Source organism: Schistocerca americana, chromosome 8 (assembly GCF_021461395.2).
Source record: "Schistocerca americana isolate TAMUIC-IGC-003095 chromosome 8, iqSchAmer2.1, whole genome shotgun sequence".
Lineage (NCBI taxonomy): Eukaryota > Metazoa > Arthropoda > Insecta > Orthoptera > Acrididae > Schistocerca > Schistocerca americana.
The window spans coordinates 239,210,412-239,234,193 of record NC_060126.1 but is presented as its reverse complement, the minus strand read 5'-3'; the positions used below and the strand labels follow the sequence as shown (position 1 = coordinate 239,234,193).

The 23,782-nt window shown below is 37.2% G+C and overlaps 1 protein-coding gene across 1 annotated transcript in view; it reads left to right on the top strand.

The window, feature by feature from the left end:
• Positions 1 to 23,782, top strand: part of LOC124544901 (armadillo repeat-containing protein 2) — a 171,999-nt gene that overhangs the window by 32,516 nt on the left and 115,701 nt on the right. Inside the window, exons 5-9 of the mRNA XM_047123633.1 lie at positions 1,015 to 1,456; positions 8,932 to 9,116; positions 9,199 to 9,301; positions 12,286 to 12,458; positions 22,267 to 22,463. Of these exons, the coding sequence (XP_046979589.1) occupies positions 1,015 to 1,456; positions 8,932 to 9,116; positions 9,199 to 9,301; positions 12,286 to 12,458; positions 22,267 to 22,463 (1,100 nt within the window). The remainder of the gene's footprint in view (positions 1 to 1,014; positions 1,457 to 8,931; positions 9,117 to 9,198; positions 9,302 to 12,285; positions 12,459 to 22,266; positions 22,464 to 23,782) is intronic.

Below are 23,782 nucleotides of genomic sequence, written 5' to 3'. Positions count from 1 at the left end.
AAGAAACATGTATTAAGGCAATTCTTGAAGAAAAGAAACAGGCAGAGCAACTGCAAACATGAGTCTACAAGATTCAGTTTTATAAGACCCAGGTTCTAGTAGCCGTGAGTAGATAAGTTATAGACTGTACAGAGAGACAGTTGATATTACTAAACACAACAATAATTTGAACTGGAAAGAGGAAGATGGTTAAGCTCCATAACATCTCTCTTACATTGTGAAGAAAAAGTGCAGCAACCTCAGACCATGGGATGTTAGAGGTAGTGTTGGGAAAAAATTTAGCCTTTTGCTGTAAAATTTCAATAATATGCAATGGTACACACTGTCACAGATGTAGCTCACTTTGAAATTTCAGTTCAGTCAGCAATGAGGACATGTGTGCAGAAATCAAATTCATGATCCTCTGAAAATATATTATCTGCAGACAAAGACAAAACAATGGATTTACATAGATAATACATTTGGGCACTATTAAGTAGCACAGAAAATTTTAATAATTATGACATGGGATACTTTTTATTGTACCCTATATTTAATTAATCATAACAAGGCATGGAGCTCGTAATATCTTCAGACTGTGAAAGTTTTTTCGTTACAAGGTTTGTAACAATTTTCTTATTATTTACCTAATCTATATCAAACATTTTATCAAACAAAGAAATCATTGGGTTTAGGCTTTCCTGCTGAGGTTGTTGCACAAAAAAATCACCAAATGAATTTCTACAGAAACTTCGAGAAATTTTTTTAGGTGACCCTCCCATAATAACCAGTTTCTATGTGTGTGAGTCAATAGTATTGTCTCTACAGTGTTACAGGAGAACGTTATATGCCAAAATTATTACGTAAGTTAGTGTAATTTTCAACAACTGGGGTGGTGTTGAAATTATTCTGCTAAATTCACTTAATACAGGCTAAGTTTGATAGGGACAGTTGCACAATGTTCCATCAGTTTTTGTGAAGTATTGGTTATGTGGAAGTCATTGTTCATTCCATTTATTTATTTTGTTTTTTCAGGAACTCCAGACACCTGTCACTCAACATCTTAGGGGGAAGGAAGAGTTGGAAGAAACAGTATTTGGAGATTCAAAAAAAGAAACAGCTGTGTCTGATGTGAATAAAAATAAAACAGTAAATACCATTAGTGGCAGTGATACAAATAACAGTAGTGGTATTCCTGTTCCTACATCTCCTATCAAAACAGACTCAATTAGTGTTGTGAAATGTGAAGTGGAAGAAAAAGTTGTGACTTCAGGAATCCCTGTTACAAAGCCAGCAACCTGGAAACCACCCAACTACAAATCTGCTAGGCCATTCAGTGTACATTCAGGCAAAAAGTCTAAGGCAATTGAAGATCCTATCCTTGATCCAATCTACAAGGCCCTTAAGGAGAATCTGCCTCCTGAACGTAATGCTGTCAGTGCTGCAGTGGAAACGCTCATCCTTCTTGCCAAGCAAGGTGAGTTGTTTTCAATACATTTTTATGTCATGGTGTACCCAGACATTACCTGCAGTATCCAAATAGTTCTTTAAGTTTCCTTGGCTGAAGTTCTTCAGTATAATGTATGTTAACGTATCAAGAAAACGAGCATCATCATCAAATGGATTTTTTGCCTCTCTAATTTTCTGTTCACATTTTTAGCTTTTGCTGTGATTGAAATAGATCTTATTGGCTTGTTATGATGTCCTTGTTCATATAAGTATGTGTTACTATTTCATTACCAAAATCTAATCATAAGGAAAAGTTCAACTTCTGTCTGCATTTGCAGTTAATATCAAAACAAGATTAGCAGAAGAGATCTAAAAAAGGATTATAATAATAAAATAATGTTTACTCAGAAATGTATTGCACTATAAGGGGCTATAACTGACCATAATTAGTGCTCTACCTGACTTTCTATTCATTTTATACCTTGATCACTGTTTACTGTATGTAAACTTACTGAGGTGATGGACAGTTATGTATTTTATAGAACAAAGAAAAGTTATATATTGCCACAAAGATGCAGCTCCTCATTAATTCATTGATTGTGTTTGGATATACCACCATGAAGGACACTAGGCATGTTGGTGAATACCTTATGAAGTGCTATCCCTCCTCCCCTCCCCTCTCCATCACCACTGTAAATCAATCTTCTGACTAGTTTGATCTAGTTTTCCAGGTATTTTCTGTGGTTTGTCAAAGGCATTCGATTGTGTAAACCACAACATCCTTTTAAATAAATTAGAATTCTATGGTGTCACTGGCAGTGCTGCAAAATGGTTCAAGTCATACCTCGCTAACAGGAAACAAAGGGTGTCAGTGCAAGGGACTAGTGAATTAAGTCATCAGTCATCATCAGAATGGGAAGAAATTACATGTGGTGTCCCACAAGGGTCCATCTTAGGGCCACTGCTTTTTCTTGTGTACATTAATGATCTCTCATCAGTTACACTGCCAGAAGCAGAGTTCGTTTTGTTTGCAGATGACACAAGTATTGCAATAAATAGTTTGTCGAGTGCAGTTCTAGAAAGATCTGCTGATGATATTTTCATGGATATTAATAAATGGTTTAAAGCCAACTCACTGACATTAAACTTCAAAAAGACTCACTATATGCAATTCAGAACCTGTAAGAGGTTTCCACCCAGCATATGCATAAAGTACGAAGAAGAGCAGATAGAAGAGGTTTACAGTCTTAAATTCCTGGGATTACAACTTGATAATAAATTCAGTTGGGAGGAGCACACCACAGAACTGCAGAAACGCCTTAACAAGTCTGTATTTGCAATTCGAGTGTTAGCAGACATAGGCAACATAAAAGTGAAAAAGCTTGCATACTTTGCCAACTTTCATTCCATAATGTCATATGGTATAATATTTTGGGGTAACTCTTCAAGTCAAACAAAAGTTTTCAGAGTCCAAAAGCATGTAATACGTATTATTTGTGTAGAAAATTCACAGACGTCTTGTAGAAACGTCTTCAAAGAACTGGGTATACTAACTACTGCCTCTCAGTATATTTACTCCTTAATGAAATTTGCCCTAAATAATATATCTCTTTCTCCAACAAACAGCTCAGTTCATACATACAATACCAGGAACAAAAATGATCTGCACAAGGACTTAAAAGCACTTACTTTAGTTCAAAAAGGGGTCCACTACTCAGGAACACTCATCTTCAATAATTTGCCAGTAAACATAAAAAATTCAGTTGCAAATAAAGATCAGTTTAAAAGGAGCCTGAAAGACTTACTAGTGGCCAACTCCTTCTACTCCATTGACGAATTTTTTAATAGAAACAAATGATGTATTGTATATATTCACACTATTAGTATTGTTATTTCAGCTTTTTTTAAAAAAAAAGAAAAAAAAGAAAAAGAAAAGAAAAGTGACATGTTCCACAGCCACAAGGATCTCCTCAACACAGATCTATGGAACAAAAAACTAATCTAATCTAATCTATTTCCTCTTCTGATACAGGCTCTTCATCTCAAGACTAATACTTGCCCCTAATGTCCTCAATTAATTCTAGAATATATTCCAGTCCCTGTCTCTCCCTACAATTTTTCCAATCCATGGCTTTTTCTTCTAGTTAATATTACCACACATTTTTCTTCATAGCAGTTCTGCTCAGAACCTCCTCATTTCTTATATCTTCTGTCAATTTAACATTCAGCATTCATTTATGATGCCATATCTCAAATGCATTGATTCTCTTTTCTTTTCCACTTTTGCCACAATCCATAACTCACATTTGTATAACTCTGTGCTCCATACATAAATTCCTTTCTCAAATTGAGGCCTGTGTTGGATACTAGACAAATTCTTTTCTTTTCTTGAGAAATGGTCTCTGTGCCTGTGGTAGTCTGCTTGTTACATCATCCTTGATTCTTACATCATTTGTTACAAGCTAGCAGAATTGCTTTAGTTTGTCTGATTTGTGGTCCCCACTTTTCATGTTAGTTTGTTGCTGATCTCAGTCCATATTCTGTGCTCAGTATACTGTTCATTCCATTCAACAGGTCACGTAATTCTTCCTCACTTTCACAGAGCGTAGCTATGTCATCAGCGTATCTTATTGATATCCTTTCACCTTAAATTACAGCCCATGCCTGAAACTTTTTATTCCCATTATTGCTTCTTCAGTATACTACTTGAACAGTAAAGGATAATGACTGCATTTCTGCTTTTCATCCTTTTTAATCAAAGCAGCTCTCGATCTTCCATCATTACTATTCCATTTTGTTTCTTTTAAACCCATCTTCCCTATAGCAGCAAATACCTACTTCTCTGAGGATTTCTAATATCTCAAACACTTTACATCTTCAAATGATCTTTCTAAGTAAACATGTCTTTTGAGAGTGTCTTGATTTTTCTTAAGTTTTGGTTCAGTTATCAAGTGTAATGTCAGAACTGCCTCTATGGTGTCTTTGCCATTACTAAAGCCAACCTCATTGTCATCTAACCGATGTTTAATTTTCTTTCCAATCTCTTGTATTATAATTCTGGTCAGAAACTTGGATAAATAAGCTTTCAAACTCTTGCATTCATCTGCCCATGCTGCCTTCATTGAATTGCTAACCTGTTTTTATGAACACGCAACAAAGCCTGTTTCATATGAATTGTCAGCAACAAATGTATTTGATTCTACCGGAGCATAAATTACAACAAACTTAATAGTTAGGTGATAATTCGTGAGGATGATAGCTACTATATTCTGCATGAACGCAGATAAATTTAAAAGGAACATAGTATTCCACATTGGTAATGATGATTCACAAACCCAGAATCAAAATATTTAAATAAGTTGTGGAAACAGCTGCTAACTACAGATGCTTTTAATTATGCTTTTTTTAGTTTATTTGGGTTTAAAATCCCTTGCCTTTAACTGAGTGTGTTTTATTAACCAAAATTGTGCAGGAATAAAGGCATTGTACCCTAAACAAGGACTCAAGTCTATATTTAGATTACCTTTTAAATTGTTTAAAGTAACCACATGTATACAGTTTATTAGAACTTTGAACAGTATTAACCCTTTGACTGCTACAAATGTGCTAGCTGCATTCCATAGAGACTGCGGCTTTTTTGTTGCCCATGTACTCCTGGCCGCTCTAGGGGATCGAGTTCCGGTCACTATCTGTGAACTGATTTTGCTGCACGGTCTGTTCTCTTGTGCTGAATATTCCTGGAGCACTTCGTATGATGAATTTGTGTGCTGCTGTCTGGTTTTGCCACCTTAAGTACAAAACACAATAAACTCTTGACTATACAGCCTAATGTGATGGAAGGTCAAACAGAGTAACAAAAAAGCTGGATAGGTGAGAGTGCTATAAATTCTCTCTTCCAATGCCAGCTGTATCAATCAAAATAACCTTTTTAATACCAAAACCTGATTTTATAAACATTTCCTGGGTTATTATGTAATACATACCCCTCATTTTGGACTCTTTAATTGAATCATAAAGGACCACACAAAACAACAATTTAACAATGTACACTGTTTGGACATTTGAAGAAACAAAGACCACAGCATTGCTAATGGACCTGCTCTCTATGAGTGTTCATTGTTGTTTGTGAGTGCTGCAAGAGGGTTTCTAAGTATCATTAGTTGACAAGTGGTTCTGGTGATTTATTCAGTATCAATGATACAGTGTGTATCTCATGATTGTGACTGCAGATGTGTTAGAAACACAAAAGGTGCACAAAGCATTTTTAAAAGACACACAGAATTGTAGCCAGATCCTACTTGCTAAACCTTTGGAAGATAAATTAATTTTCCAGAAAGAAGTATTATTAGGATGTTAATTAAATAGCCCAGATAGTAGAAGGGATGGATAATAATGAGCATGATAGTCAGGAGTCTACTGTAAACACAATTACTCAGGTTCTTGACTCTAGAAATCAATCACTGCACAGAAAAACACAGGTATGTCAATATTGTTTTACACCTAATAATTACACCTATCCTGGAGTTATTAGCAGAGAACTAGAATCCTGTGATGAAAGTGAAGTATCACTTTCATTTCATCAAAGTAACCTAGTGTTCTTTATACTTACTCTTCCATAGACATATCATATTCACAACTGTAATAACTCAAAGCAAGAATGACTCCATCAGTGAAACCACTCTAATGTGTCGTCAGTCGTAGAGAACCAAGGTAACAACTTTTTTGCTCTAGATTTGGATTTTCCATTCAAAAATTGTTTGCAATGCAATTGAGCGAACCTGTGGGCCACTAAATGAAACACTTACCATCCAATTTTAAGAAAACTATTTCTCAAAAAGTTTAATTTTTTCACGTCCTACAGTATGATACCTTTGATCAATAAACGACTGAATTTTGTTTTGTTAGTCATCTTAGTTACTATACTGCTTGCAATGAATTAAAGCATTGCAAAATATTTTAAGATTTTTGCAGAAGTAAAAACACATTGTGTAGACTTTGCTTATGGTTCATTTTACATCCTTGATTGCAGTGTATTAAATGTAGCTAACATATCAAAATTGAGAGCAGAGCAATATATGTCACCATTCTCAAGATGTTGGTTCTTGTATCAACAGAAGGGTTGTGTGGATTGCACCCAGTGTTCTTTCCATGCAAAACATGCATCATGTGGTTGTAAAAACTGCCATATTTCATAAATGATTCAAGATACTGAAACAAGGTTTTTTGATAGCATGCTAAGAGGTGTGTATACTGCTGTATGATTAATACTCAAAGCATTTTTACGTATCACGAGAAAGAGGCATAACTATATTTTTTAATGAAAATAAGTACTTCTCTTAATAGCACTTTATAGCTGGTCAAAAAAGAATATAGTGGCATTGAACACATTAAAATTTATAGTATCCTATGTGAGATTTTCAACTTTAATTGAAACCTGTTTGTTGTCACATCAAAAGTTGTAATCACTAAGTAACTATTTGCTTTAATCGTTTCAGTTCCAGTCTAGATCTTTTGTTTACTTACAACATTTAGAATGCATTAGTCTCTCTAGCAACACTATTGCAGTGGTTTTTATATGGAGGCATCTGATACTCTGCTTGTTTCTTTTACCCTGTGACGCTGAGTACCAGGTGTAATTGTCTGTCACTGCCATAATGATTCCTTTCTCCATCCAACCACAACGAGGTGCCATATTCTCAGTCAGAACTGAAGATGAAAGCTGCAACACAAGTAAGATCACAGCAGCGAACACACACAGGCCAAACAGTGGAAAGCTGCTGAGCACTCAGGTCAGAAATGCAGCTACTGAGCCACTCTGCCTGGCCACTAAGTAACTTGCCCATTAACATATCCAGAACTCACAAAAACCTGAGTGGCTGGCCATGGTAACATGTCGGGAGTACAAAGACGGCAAGAAGCAGGTGTGTGTATACATTTCTAGAGCATGTGACAGAAGGGTCAAAGGTGCACCTGGAGACAGTAACAGTGCCACACTTTTAACACATTCAGAGCAGTTAAAGTGTTGAGGAATAAATGTTCTGGTATAGCAGTGAAGAATTTCTAAGGTTCTTGGAGACACCTCTGCAGGTCATCTGTTTTGCATGCATTATGTGATATTTACACATTCCTGTTTCATTATCTCCATGATTAGGCATTTAATGTCATTCTGTCAAACAACTATTTACTTGGAGAATATGACTGTTACATGCTACCAGAATTTTTGTATCATACAGCAGCAATGAGACACAGTTTGATTTTGGTTCACATTGCCAGTTTTGAATTTACAAATTCATAATTGAACAGTTTGCATATATTTTTCAAGACCTTAGCGTAAACAGAAATTAACTGCTTCAAATATGTGACAATGGTGGTGGAAACTGACATTGTGCTGCTCCAAGAGTCATGTTAAAATGCAGCTTACAGTGACATGCCCAAACATTGTGTCTATCTGATTGATCCACATATGCGATGCACTGCCGCAGCAATTCTGTATAGCATGGATTTGACAAGTCTTTGGTCAGTTTCTGGAGATATGTGGCACTAGACATCTGTGCACAGGTACAGAAATTGCCATGAATTATGGGCTAGTAGTAATGGCATCCCATAGTGGCCCATATGTGTTCTATCAGGTCCAAACCAAGTGGCCAGGACATCAACGGGAGTCCACTATTGTGCTTCTCAAACCATTGTAGTATGAATCTAGCCTTGTCACACAAATGGTTACCTTGCCATTGGGGAAGACATCAGTCATGATGGGACTCAGTTGGTCTGCTATCATGTTCACATAGTCCGTAGCTGTCATCAAGCGTTTAGTTATTAGTCAGGTCCCATGCATCACATTTCCATTGATCCATGGTCTAATCTCATTTATCCCATGCCCACTACAATTGTAACTGATGATCTTATTTTAATGTGGAAATATTATGGCTTGTATGCCATAGAGCCACATGTTCAACTGTCATCACTGAATGGTGAGCTCTGTAACACTTGTGTCTTCATCAGCATTGTATCTGTCATCAGATATACCACAGATCATTGCCTCTCGTGCCTTGTAGAGTGGGAAAGTCTCCGATCTCCACAGTCTGTGAGGAGGCATAGATGTCCAACACCTTGTCACCTAGTTATGGTTTTACCATGCTGCACTCACTTTCTATAGATGCCCATAACAATAGCAAGTCAACAGGTGACCAACTTTACTGTTTCAGTGATGCTCATTCCCTGGAGCCAGGCCATAACAATCTGCTCTTTGTGAAAGTTCTTATGTCAGTTGACTTCTCCATTTGTGGTCTGTATTGTCACTAGAGTGATTCCCCATTCATCTCTCCTCCATGTATATACTTTGCCCTGAATGCCACTAGATAGCATTCAGTCTCATGGGAAGCAGTTGTCATAATGTTATTTGCCATTAGTGTATGTTCTCAGTGTTGGTAGAGAAAAGCAAAGTTATTTATGTTTCTATGTATATCAAATATCTTCTTTTGTAATAAAATGTGTTTATTCCAGATGACAATGATGCTGAAGTAATAAGTGTTATGTCAAAGTTGTACAATACTTTGGAAAAAGGAAAGAACACAGGATCCAGTGGTCTTAGTGGAAAACTGAAGTCTCAGATTTTGAAAGCCTTGTACAGGTATATTGAAAGACCCAATGAGATGCTGCTACTGCAGATTGCGAGAGTTATACTTGCTGTAAGCAATAAAATACATATTGAACTTTTCTAAACAAGTTTTTCCCAGTGCCATATTCAGTGTCTTAACACCTCTGTTACAGTTGCGAGTAACAGGTGCCAACTTATCAGGAGTATGTAAACTAATCTTTAAAGTTTCACGCAGTGACAAGAATGACGAGCTATTCTTGGAAGACAATATCCTTGGTAAGTGAAACACCTCTAGTTAAAAACACATAAAATATGGGTGTGCAGCTAAATCATGTGAAGCTATTCAAGAAAAATGAACTTCCACCACTCATCTGTATCTGATTGAGGTTTGATGTACTGACACATGTAACATCATAAATATTCTGTATTCACTATATATAGTCACGGCTGCAAAATACTAACGCAAAATTCTTTACAGACGAATGGAAAAACTAGTAGAAGCTGACCTCGGGGAAGATCAGTTTGGATTCCGTAGAAATGTTGGAACATGTGAGGCAATACTGACCCTACGACTTATCTTAGAAGATAGATTAAGGAAAGACAAACCTACATTTCTAGCATTTTTAGACTTAGAGACAGCTTTTGACAATGTTGACTGGAATACTCTCTTTAAAATTCTGAAGGTGGCAGGGGTAAAACACATGGAGCGAAAGGCTGTTTACAATTTGTACAAAAACCAGATGGCAGTTATGAGTCGAGGGGCATGAAAGGCAAGCAGTGGTTGAGAAGGGAGTAAGACAGGGTTGTAGCCTATCCCTGATGTTGTTCAATCTGTATATTGAGCAAGCAGTGAAGGAAACAAAAGAAAAATTTGGAGTAGGAATTAAAATCCAGGGACAAGAAATAAAAGCCTTGAGGTTTGCCAATGACATTGTAATTCTGTCAGAGACAGCCAAGGACCTGGAAGAGCAGTTGAACAGAATGGACAGTGTCTTGAAAGGATGAACATCAACAGAAGCAAACAGAGGATAATGGCATGTAGTGGAATTAAATCAGGTGATGCGGAGAAAATTAGATTAGGAAATGAGACACTTAAAGTAGTAGATGAGATTTGCTATTTGGATAGCAAAATAACTGATGATGGTCAAAGTAGAGAGGATATAAAATGTAGACTGGCTATGGCAAGGAAAGTGTTTCTGAAGAAGATAAATTTGCGAACATTGTGTATAGATTTAAGTGTCAGTAACTCTTTTCTGAAAGTATTTGTTTGGAGTGTAGCCTAGTATGGAAGTGAAACATGAATGACAAATAGTTTAGACAAGAAGAGAATAGAAGCTTTCGAAATGTGGTGCTACAGAAGAATGCTGAAGATTAGATGGGTATATCACATAACTAATGAGGAGGTTGTGAATAGAATCGGGGAGAAGAGGAATTTGTGGCACAACCTGATTAAAAGAAGGGATCGATTGATAGGACATGCCCAGAGGCATCAAGGAATCACCAATTTATTATTGGAGGGAAACATGGAGGGTAAAAATTGTAGAGGGAGACCAAGAGGTGAATACACTAAGCAGATTCAGAAGGATGTAGGTTGCAGTAGTTACTCGGAGATGAAGAAGCTTGCACAGGATAGAGTAGTATGGAAAGCTACATCAAACCAGTTTCTGGACTGAAGACTCAACGACAACAACAGTGTGCTTTATTACAAAGAATCTCATTCTCTTTGTAAACAAATCAACAATTCACATCCATGACACTGTATGTGAGAAAAACTATAGTATCAGTTTAAAAAATCTGTTCCTAGTGCAGAGAGGTGCTAAGTATTGTGGTGTAAAAATTTTCAACTGTCTTCTCACTGAATTTAAAAGTTTAAGGAATAATCAATCTCTAAACCATACCAGTTTCTCTTGACTCACTCATTGTATATTGTCAAATGTTAATACAAGTGGCAGCAGGAGAACACACACACACAAAAAGGTTTAACTTTCACAAGTTTTTGGAGCCAGTGGCTCCTTCTTCTGGCAGAAGAGTTGATGGGTAAGGAAGAGGGGTGAAGGAAAAGGACTGGAGAGATTTAGGAAAAAGGGTACAGCCCAGAAAAGTCACCCAGAACACCGGGTCTGGAGAGACTTTATATTGTCAATAATTCAGTATTTTCATTGTTAAATGTTAATACACATATTTCATGTAGATTAAGCATTTCATTCAATCATTGCATAGTGTGAATATGTATTTTTATCATATATATGTTGCTGAACAGATCACCCTATAATGTGACAGTGGCCGTGCATGCCAAACACTTTCGAATATATTACCATTGAAGAGTGAAGATAATAATTTGTCAATTGTTAATATTAGTAATTCATGTAAATCATGTTATTTTTATTCAGGTTCTGTGTAATGTTTGTAGGTATTTTTATTATTTGTTGAATCTCTGAACTGATTGTTCAGTAGTATGACAAAAACTATGTCATTAAACATGTTTCTATTGAAGAGTGAAGATAATAACCATTTATTTCTTTATTTGTAGTAGCTGTTGAGTAGTAAATTGTAATTTAATTGTTGTAAACTGTAGGATGGAATAATAACAATATGGAAAGGACAAATTGCTACTCACCACATAGGCAAGGTGTTGAGTCACTGAGGAAAGTGCTAAAATATTTAAGATTTCAGACAAAATCCTTTTTCCATAATGTAAATAAACACACACATTCACATTCTCAAGAGTCAAGTCCCAGTGCCCGGAGACTGGAGCTGTTTGTGTGAATTGTGGCTGTCTGAGTGTGTGCTTTTCTACTTCAGAAATCGACACGCAAGTCGCTGAAGTAGCATCAAATCGAAAGACTTGCACCCGACGAACGGTCTACCCAATGGGAGGCCGTAATCACGTGACATTTACATTTATTTTACTTCAGAAAAAGGGCTTTCTCCAGAGCTTAAATATTTTAGTGCCCTTTTTAATTTTTCGTGTCTGTAACTCAGTGCCTTATCTATGTGGTGAGTAGCAACTTACCCTTTTCATAAAACTGTAGATTAATATATCTGTATTTATAATGTGGACACATTCCACATCAGTGGTGAACTTATTGTTGTATGAATCCATGGAACATCAAAAAAATAAACAAATAAAATGTAAAGGTTTATCTTTTGCTTAACTTGCTACAGCCTGTGCAGTGCTGTTGCTCTCTTATAATTATTTCTTTTAATAAGAATTCTAGCCGTATTTTTAAAAAAATTACATCAAAGTACAATCTTCACAGAGTTATTTGTCAATGCACTGGGTTCAGCCAGTCCACTTGAGGATGCTGAAGCCTGTATTTATGGATATGGTGCCTTAAAGTTTTTAACAATGAATCCAACACTTCTGTCAAGAGTTCTGAACCTTGGTGCATTGGAGCTAATGGTGCTGCATATAAAGATGATTAATTCTGCAGTGAGTAATTTATTACTTGTATATAACATGATGATTTTTATGTGTATTAATTCTGATAAATTTCAGTATAGAAATATGTCAACAGCTGATTCCTCATATTCATTTTCCCTGCTCTACTGACACTACAAATTTTGCTCACAGGTGCTTCTTATTTTAAGTTTCTCTATTTGTTATTATTGTATTTTTCTATCATCTTTCTCCTCTATTTTAACTCTTTTTTTTCTGCACATCTACGTACTGCTTATCCTTATAGAATGTCCTTTCCAGACACCACTGCCTGTTGCATGCTTGTTGCATTCATTTAAACATAATGTAGTACATGGTCCATAGTCCATCATAAAGAAAATCTCTCTCAAAATTACTCCTTAAAGCAGGTGATATTTTTTTAAAAAAAAAAAAAAAAAAAAATAACGTTTCAATCTTCTTTGTTCACTCGTAACCATTGCCATTGTATCAACAAGTGACCTGTCAGGTCATCCAAAAGTAATATAAAATAGCATAAATTAAAATGAATCCTGCAGTGTTTTGTGGGAATGATCTCCAATTAAAATAATTCTGAAGTACATAGTGTAATAAAATTTATTTGCAACCAATGACTGAAACTTATACTGAAAAAAGAAAACAGGAAATAGTAAATTGAGTGGTAGGTACTATTTCATGTTATTGCATGATGGAATGGAATAGATTAGATTTATTCACCTTTGAGCACTTTCCATGCAATCAGTGTTTGTGTGCAACTGTAATTACAGAAGTGTTTTATATTGAAACATTAGACTTAACACATTACATTACTCTATTTACAATAATTAAGTAGTACAGATGTAGTAATGCATTATGTTGGCAGACTAGATTTTACATATTAATTTGTTTAACATTGCATATTGTGTAATACTGTATGTTATTATTTTCAGTAGCTTATCATCATAAAAGTATATCTTCTATTATACTGCATTGAAATTGCTTCACTGTGTAGTATACTTAACTTTTAATCCATTTTCCACTTTTATTTTTTAGTTTATTCATGTGCATTGTATGGTCACTTTGTGGGAACTGGTTAAAAAACCGTATGCTCAGATGTTTGTAACTATGGTGGATCTCTGTTGTCTACTCAACATCATGTCAACTGGATGTACGTGTCTTGTGTCAAGCCAGTGTACTGAGTTCTTTATATTAAATTGGTGTATATTGCCCGTAGTATGGACCAGGCACTTATACATATATGTATAGGGTGCTTAAAAAGTATTGAATATTCTGAGAGGTGGTAGTAGCCACCAAAACAAGGAAAAAATGTCCAGTCAACATAGGCTCTAAAATGCATACCTTAAGAGCTATGAACATTTGTTCTTCTTTAATACTGTGAAAAAATCTCTTTTATTGCAAGCTCTTTGCTTTCTATACATTAGGAGGAGGTGGTATAGACCAAACCAAAAAAAACATCCAGTAAACACAGGCACTAAAATGCATACTCTGAAAGCTGTGAGCACTTGTTCAATAGAAGTTACATGTTTCACATAGTGTAGATGAACAAGTGCTCATAGCTCTTAAGGTATGCATTTTGGAGCCTATGTTTACTCAACATTTTTTCCTTGTTTTGGTCCATACTACCTCCTCCCAAAATATGGAAAGCAAAGTGCTTGCAATAGAAGATAAGTGTTTTGCAGTATATTGAAGATGAACAAATGCTCTTAGCTCACACCCACGTTTATTGGACTTTTTTCATTGTTTTGGTGGATCATATATGGAGTGGGGGAAAAGAATGAAAGAGGGAGTCACCTGGTAGAAGTTTGCACAGAGCATAAGTTAATCATCGCTAACACATGGTTTAAGAATCATAAAAGAAGGTTGTATACATGGAAGAGACCTAGAGACACTCTGAAGAGGCCTAAAGACACTCTAAGGTTTCATATTGATTGTATATGGTATGAGCAAGATTTCAGAATCAAATTTTAAATTGTAAGAAATTTCCAGGATCAGATATGGAACCTGATCACAATTTACCAGTTATGAACTGTAGATTTAAACTGAAGAAATTGGAAAGAGGAGGAATGTTAAGGACATTGGATCTGGATAAGTTGAAAGAACCACAGGTTGTTGAGAGTTTCAGAGGGAGCATAAGGCAACAGTTGACTAGAACAGGGCAAAGGTATACAATAGAAGATGAATGGGTAGCTTTAAAAGATGAAATAGGGAAGGCAGTAGAGGGTCAAATAGGTAAAAAGACAAGGCCTAGTAGAAATTCTTGGATAACTCAAGAGATATTGAAATTAATTGATGAAAGAAGAATTTTAAAAATGAAGCAGGTGAAAGAGAATACAAACGTGTAAAAAATGATATTGACGGGAAGTGCAAATTGGCTAAACAGGAATGGCTAGAGGAGAAAAGTAAGGATCTAGAAGCATATTTCACTGGGGGAAAGATAGACACTGTATACAGGCCTTTGGGGGAAAGGGAAGCATATGTATGAATATCAAGAGCTCAGTTGGAAAACCGGTCCTAAGCAAAGAAGGGAAAGCTGAAAGGTTGAAGGAGTCTATAGAGGGTCTATACAAGGCAGATGAACTTGAAGACAATATTATAGAAAGGGAAGTAGATGTAGATGAAGATGAGAGATATTCTACTGCAAGAAGAATTTGACAGAGCTCTGAAAGATCTAAATTGGAACAATGCCATGGTGGTAGACAATATTCTGTTAGAACCACTGATAGCCAGTCATGACAGAACTCTTCCATCTGGTGTGCAAAATGTATGAAACAGGCAAAATACCCTCAGACTTCAAAAAAAATGTAGTAATTCCAGTTCCAAAGACAGCAGTTGCTGACTGGCATGAAAATTACCAAACTATGAGTTTAATAAGTCATGGCTCAAAAATACTAACATAAATTTCTCACAGAAGAATGGAGAAACTGTTGAAGCCAACCATGGGGAAGATCAGTTTCGATTCCAGAGAAATGTAGGAACACGTGAGGCAATACTTATTCTACGACTTATCATAGAAGATAGGTTAAGGAAAGACAAACCTAAGTTTATAGCATTTGTAGACTTAGAGAAATCATTTGGTAGTGTTGACTGGAATACTCTCTTTGAAATTCTGAAGGTAGCATGAGTAAAACACAGGGAGTGAAAGGCTGCTTACAATTTGTTCAGAAACCAGATGACAGTTATAAGAATCAAGGGGCATGAATGGAAACAGTGGTTGAGAAGGGAGGGAGAAAGGGTTGTAGCCTATCCTCGATGTTATTCAATCTATACACTGAACAATCAGTAAAGCAAACCAAAGAAAGATTTGGAGTAGGAATTATAGTTCTTACTTACCACTTGTTTACTCCATGGGTCTACAGCCCTTTAAGGGTGTTGGCCTGGATCACATTATCCTGCCATTCTGTCTGGTCCATGACTTTCCATCAACATCCTCTGACACCCAACTTTTTCATGTCTTCATAAAATCCATCCATCCACCTCTTTCTGGGACGTCCCTTCCCATCGTCTGCCTCCAGCTTTGCCATCAAAAATCTTCTTACATGTTCTGTCTTCTTCCATTCTGACCATGTATCCTGCTCACAGCAGTCTTATTATTTTAATGGTATTGAGAATATCAGGTTCGTCAAAAAGTTGTTTCAGTTCTGCATTTGCACTGATGCACCAACCTTCTTGATTGTATATTGGGCCATTTATTTTATGCAGAACCTTTCTCTTCCAACTGCTAAGGACCCTTTTCTTGTTTGCAGTCATGTTCCACATCTCAGCACTAGGCATAACAACTGGTCTTATAATTGTTTTGTAAATGAGGATTTTAGATTTACATGATACAAGCAAGCACCTAAGCATGGGTAGTGTGGCAAAGTAGCATATGTTGCATGCTGCTATTCTAGCTTTCACCTCACTGCTGATGTCTTTTGTCTCTGTGATAATTGATCTGAGGTACTTGAAGTCTTTCACCCTGTCAAACTCCTTGTCAGCTTCAGCTATCCTGAGATCTGGAAGGCTTTGCTGGTTGGTCAGTGTCATATATTTGGTCTTTTTGACATTGACTACCAGGCCATGTTCCCTTGTACATCTCTCCAGTTGTTGATAGGCATTTACCAGCACAGCAGTGTTTCGTACGAGTAATGCCACATTGTCTGCAAAGGCTAGATACTGCAGTGAATGATTAAAAATAGATCCTCCTCTTTTTAAATCTATCTGACTTATGACTTTTTCTAGGCAGAGGTTGAATAGCAATGAGGAGATACAGTCACCCTTTCTCAATCCCTTCTTTCCTTCCTCTTCTCTGGAGATTTCACCCTGTATTTTTACTGTACAGTTGGTTTCACTGAAGGTCATCATAGTAAGTTTAACAAGCTTCTTAGGTATTCCAGACTCTTCCATTACATTCCGCAATGCCACTCTTGAGATACTATCATATACTTGTTTAAAATTTATATAAATATGTTGTATATTCATTTGATGTTCATAACATTTTTAAGTAGTATCCATAATTTGAATATTTGGTCAGTTATTGACCTATTTCTTCTAAGGCCACTCTGATAGTGTTCAGTTCTCTATTCTACATAGGAAGTAAGCCTCCTAGTTAGGATCTTGGAGAACACTTTATATGTAGTATTTGGGAGATTCCTTCATTGTTCTCGCCATTTAATTCATCTCCTTCTTTATGTATGGGGCACATAATAGCTGTTTTTCACTCCATTAGCATGCTCTTTCCTGCCATTTGCCCAGTATTACTTTATGTATTGCTTTTCACAGTGCTTCCCCATGATATTTGAGAAGTTCCACCTGGATCTGATCTTCTTCAGGTCCTTATTGCTTTTTAAGGGCTTAATGGTTTGTATCACTTCCTCCAGTGTGGATTCCAATGTTAAGACCTCTGGTCTATAATAACTTATTTCCAACAGTTCTTCTTGTTCTAATCCTTGTACTTCTCAGTTCAATAACTCTTGGAAGCATTCTGCCCATCTGTCAAGTATTTTATTACTCTCCCCTATCAAATCCCCTTCCTTACTCATACATATATCTGTTCTGGCTTGAAACCCAGCCTTTCCTTCTTTAATCTTTTGGTACATGTCACATACATGCTTCTCTTCTGCTAGTTGTTCAGTTTATTCCCATTCTTTCTTTTCTAGTGCTCTTTTCTTCCGTCTTCAAACCCTCTTCAGACTTGCTCTAGTTCTTCTCTGAAATAATTTCATTTGTGCTATGTCACACTCCTCAGTTCTTCTAATACATTCTTCATCAAACCAATCTGCTTTCCTTAAAGCCCATATGTGACCCAAAACCTCTCCAGCTACCTCAAGGAAATTCAGCCTTACATCATTTCCACATTATTTCTATATGTTCATTTGATGTGCCGGTATTGTTCTTAATCCCCCTCTTCTATTTTTGTCTGATAAGCTCTCCATATTTCTTCTAACTTCAGTTTCTTAATGTCAAAAACTCTTTTGTTTGTGGCATTTTTGTCTACCCAATAGTGAGATCCTTTGCCTGTGCTTAATTCTCACTAGATGATGGTCTGAATTGCAGTCAGCTCCACATTGGCTCCTAACATCCATTATGTCTGATCTGTGCCTTTGATCAGTCAATATGTGGTCTATCTGATTTCTAGTTTCTCTATCTGGTGCCATTCATGTTTCCTTGTGTATCTTTTCGTGTGGAAAACATGTACTGCTGACATTCATGTTTCTACTTAAACCAAAATCTACAACCCTTATTCCATTGTCATTTGATATTTCATGGAGGCTATGTCTTCCTATAGTTGGCTGATAGTCCTCTTCTTTTCCTATTTTCGCATTCAAGTCTCCTTTTAAGATCTTAACATCATGTTTGGGAGCCTGATCATACAACTGCTCTACCTCACAATAAAACTCGTCCTTCTGCTGTTCATCTGCCTCCTCTGAGGATGCATGTACATTTATAATTTTTATATTGAAAAATTTTCCCCTTAATCTTAACATGAACATATGTTCATTGAGTGGTTCTTAGTGCATCACAGTATGTTTCAGTTCTTTAGTGACCACAAAACCTGTTCCAAAGCGATTCATCCTCCCACCACTATAGAAGATGGTGAAATTTCACGAGTCCGTTATGTCACTTCCCTTCCACCTAATTTCCTGGAGAGCCAATTGTTTTATACGATAGTTGTTTACTTGTGATAGGAGCTGACATAGGGCCCCAGCTTGGTGTAGGCTCCACACATTCCATGTTCCTAGATACGTATCTCGTATCCTTTTTCTTTGTTTGCTGGGCTTGTCATAAAAAAATTGTAGTTCAAGGAGAAAAAATAAAAACTTTTAAGGTTTGCCAATGACACTGTAATTCTACCAGAGACAGCAAAGGACTTGGAAGAGCAGTGGAACAGAATGGACAGTGTCTGGAAAGGAGGATATAAGATGAACATCAACAAAAGCAAAACAAGGATAATGGAATGTAGTCAAATTAAATCAGGTGATGTCAAAGAAATTAGGTTAGGAAATGAGACACTTAAAATAGTAAATGAGATTTGTTATGTGGGCAGCAAAATGACTGATGATGGCTGAAGTAGAGAGAATATAAAATGTAGACTGCCAATTTAAAAAAAAGCAGTGCTGAAGAAGAGAAATTTGTTAGCATTGACTGTAGATTTAAATGTTAGGAAATCTTTTCTGAAGGTATTTGTCTGGAGTGCAGCTATGTATGGAAGTGAAGCATGGACGATAAACAATTCAGACAAGAGAGAATAGAAGCTTTCAAAATGTGGTGCTGCAGAGGAACACTGAAGATTGGGTGGGTTGATCCCGTAACTAATGAGGCGGTACTGAATAGAATTGGGGACACAAGAAATTGGTGACACAACTTGACCAAAAGGAGGGATCAGTTGGTAAGACACATTCTGTGACATCAAGGAATCACCAATTTTATTGGAGGATAGTGTGGGGTGTGAAAATTGTAGAGAGGCCAATATATGAATTCAATAAGCAGATTCAGAAGGATGTAGGTTGTAGTAGTTATTCAGAGATGAAGAGGCTCCCCTCTCTTTGCCCAGATCCTCATGGCCCACCCTCTCCCCCACCCCCTTTTCTCTCTGTCAATTTTCTCCTCCTCCTCCCTCATGTCCATTTCCGTCTGAATGTTCATAGAGTTTAGCAAAAACAATATTATGAGAAGGAAAGTAGCTACTCAACATAAAGCGGAGATGCTGAGTCACAGATAGGCACAACAAAAAGACTCTCACAATTAAAGCTTTGAGCCATTAAGGTCTTCATCAACAATAGACACACTTACGTAAATGCAACTCACACATGACTGCAGTATTAGGCAACTGAAACCACACTGCGAGCAGCAGCACCAGTGCATGAAGGGAGTGGTGACTTGGTGGGCATAAGGAGGAGGCTGGGGTGGGGAGGGGGGGGAGATAGTATGGTGGATGTGGCAGACAGTGAAGTGCTGCAAGTTAGACGGAAGGCAGGGAATAGGTGTGGAGAGGGGGTGGGAGGGAGTAGTGGAAAAGGAGGTAAATAAAAAGATTGGGTGTGGTGGTGGAATGACAGCCATGTAATACTGGAATGGGAACAGGAAAGGGGCTACATGAGAGAGGACAGAGACTACTGAAGGTTGAAGCCAGGAAAATTACGAGAATGTAGGATGTGTTGCAGGGAAAGTTCCCACCTGCACAATTCAGAAAAACTGGTGTTGGTGGGAAGGATCTATATAGCACAGGCTACGAAGCAGTCATTGACATGAAGGATATCATGTTTGGCAGTATGTTCAGCAACAGGGTGGTTCACTTGTGTCTTCACCCCAGTTTGTGGGTGGCAATTTGTGTGGTCTCCCAGCACCTCCCAAAGTCCCACTGTCCGGCCACAGAGAAGCATTCCCCTCATAACTCAATATGACCCAGGACTGGAGCAACTGAATTACATTCTACGCCAGGGTTTCAATTACCTCTCATCATGCCCTCAAACAAGAAATGTGCTGCCCACTATCCTTCCCACACCTCCCACAGTGGTATTCTGCCGTCCACTGAACCTACACAATATACCTGTAGATTCTTACACAACCTATGCTCCCAATCCCTTACCTCATGGCTGATACCCCTGCAATAGATATGTAGGCATGACAGCCAACAAGCTGTCTGTCTGCATGAATGGCCACCAAGAAACTGTGGTCAAGAAACAAGTGGACCCCCCTGTCATTGAACACACTGCCAAACATGACATCCTTCATTTCAATGACTGCTTTATAGCCTGTGCCATATGGAACTTTCCCACCAACACCAGTTTTTCTGAATTGCACAGGTGGGAACTTTCCCTGCAATACGTTCTATGTTCCCATAACCCTCTTGGCCACAACCTTTGTTAGTCATTGTCCTCACTCATCCAGTCCCTTCCCTGTTCCCATTCCAGAACTTCACAGCTGTCATTCCACCACCACATGCAATCTTTTTATTTTTCTCCTTTCGCCCCTCCTCACCTTTCCCCTACCCTCAGTCTTGCTTGCAGCACTTCACTGTCCTCCACCCCCACCATACTATCCCCACCCCAACCTCATCCTTACCTCCACCCAGTCACCCCTCCCATCATGCGCTGGTGCTGCTGCTCACAATATGGCTTCAGTTGCCTGACACTGCAGTCGTGTGTGTGTGTGTGTGTGTGTGTGTGTGTGCGTGTGTGTGTGTGTGTATTGTTAATGAAGGCATTAATGGCTGAAAGCTTTAATTGTAAGAGACTTTTTGTTGTGCCTATCTGTGACTCAGCATCTCCGTTATGTGGTGAGTAGCAAGTTTCCTTCTCATAATATTGTTATTGCTATACTCTGTGAACGTTCAGATGGAAATGGACATGGGAGGGAGGAGGAGGAGATGGACAGAAAGAGAGGAGAGGGTGGGGTAGGGCAGTGAGGAGCTGAGCAAAGAGAGGGAAGCAAGGAATTTAGGGTGTATATGCAATTCCCATACACATTTAGCAATTGTGAAGCACTGCCAGGTTTGCTAGAGTGTGTGTGTGTGTGTGTGTGTGTGTGTGTGTGTGTGTGTGTGTGCCTGTAAATGGTACTATGTGTGCACCCAGTCAGAACTTTTAAGAGCATATTCCTTTTACTGTTCACCCCATCAGTAGCAATAATAACTGATTCCCAAGATCCCTGACAAAAACTATTTTTTGGCATAGTGTCGCTAGAAGATAATATTCTCTTGTGCTTGAAAATTTTTTTTATTTGAATTTTGTATTACATTTTAGCACTAGTGTCTGACCTAAATGATCTGAGTGGTGACCATTTATGGTATCTGCTGAGGTGATGTGGTCATAATTTGTTATAACCTGATTTGTTGAACTAATATGTGTTTTTACTATTCTAGTGGGTACTATTTCAAGTAGATCTTTAGTCCTATACAGTAGGATACAGTGTGTTAAATGTTTGCTTTCCTGGCAGTCGTATAAACTGTTGATGTGTTGTTAATTTGTATTAAATGAGTAAGGTGGTTACATGCTATAGATGTGCCTACAACAGAATCCTATTTATCTACTTTGCAGTTTAATTTAACCTGTCTGGATTTAAAAAATCCCATTAATTCTAATCCGTAATATGTAGCATGAAGTTCAGAGGTCTTCAAGTATCTTTCATTAGAAAAACATCTCTGATGTTGTGTGTTCCATTTCATAATTTTGGTGTCAGTATTAACAGAGCCATTTTGGAATTCCTCTGTAAATTAATTAATGAGTGGATTCCACAATACTTCAGTTTCAAAAAACACACTTAGAATTTCTTCTACATTGTTCAAAAATCGTGAACTTGCACAGTTAAATATGACCTGTTTATAAACTGTGTTGCTTTCAAATTGCAGAAATCTGATAGCTCTCGACTACCAGAACAGACAAGCCATGCCCTGTTCCAGCTAACAGGTGCTCTTCGCAATGTAGCCGGAGAAGAAACGATGTTTCCCCAGTTTGTTTCAACAGGTGCCATTAATGCTTTGTGCAAGGTCATGGACCTGTTCTCTTCAGATTTAGATGTTATTAGCAATGCTTCTCGTACTCTCAGGTATGTAGTAACTATGCAATAAAAGTGATGAGTTGAATAAGTAACTTTATTGGTATTTGTTTAAGTATGTAAATTCTCATACATCTATCAGATAAAGCTATAAAAGTATACAGATCCACCAGTAAAATGGTAAATCCAGTCAAACAATATATAACATTGCTAAAGAATACAAGATGTCTGACGTGAAAGTGCAGCAGTGTCTGCAGAAACACGAGGTGAAATTATTTGGGGACAGCCACACCGAAACATCTCAAATCTAAGGTCAGAGCAAGCCGGGAACAGTATAAGTATTTACAGTGAAGTAAAACTAGGGGCAAATTTTGACACAGTTACTGCTGTTATAAACAATTAATGCTCCAAACTCACAAAAAAGGACTGTGTAGTGCTAATCAGAGGTGCAAACGACATAAACAAAAACAATGTCAACAGATTCCTCAAGAAGCTGATCATAGTAATACAATACTTGCACTTCACCAATGTTATTGTAGCCACTCTACCATTCCGGTATGACCTGGCTGATTGATCATGTGTCAAATAAACTGAGAATTTTTGTGTTAGATTTACAAACATAAAATTATTAGATGTTAGTGGCTACAAAAGGAATACAAACCAGGCTACAGAAGAAATATTTCACAAAGAAACACCATTATTAAGCCTATAATTGCTCTGAGTGCTCCTTTACAGGGAATGGCTCAGAGAGGAAAGAGAATAGTTGTAAAGTAGGCCCACTTACCATCCTGCAAGTCAACATTTGTAGCATTAGGAACAAGCTGTTAGAGTTGTAACATTTTTGTAAAATAAAAAAAGTGATGTACTGTGTGTCTCAGAACATTGACTTACAGAATATCGAGTAGATTTGTTCATACTTAACTACTACATTCTGGCAGCTATAATGTGCAGAGACGAGAGAAAAAATGGAGGGGCTGTAATATTTATCAGACAATGTATTCAATTCTCTAAAATAGATATAAGTTCATACTCCTCAGGATTAAATAACAAATTTACTTGTATAAGACTGATAGACCAAAAATTGTAATTGTCAGTTTGTATAGATCTCCAAAAGGGAGAAATTTGAACAGATGATGTGAAAAATATTAAAACTCAAAACAAATGTAGCAATATGTGGTGATTTCAACATTGACATGCTAAACACAGAGAAACTCAACACACAAACATTATTAAATGTAAGAACACTAAATCTGTATTATACTAACAATAGACTGACCCATGGAAATACCTGTTTGGACAATACTATAGTTAATTTTTCAAGAGACTAGTGCAAGCATTGCAGATGAATGTTTTGCAGACCGTGGTCCTCT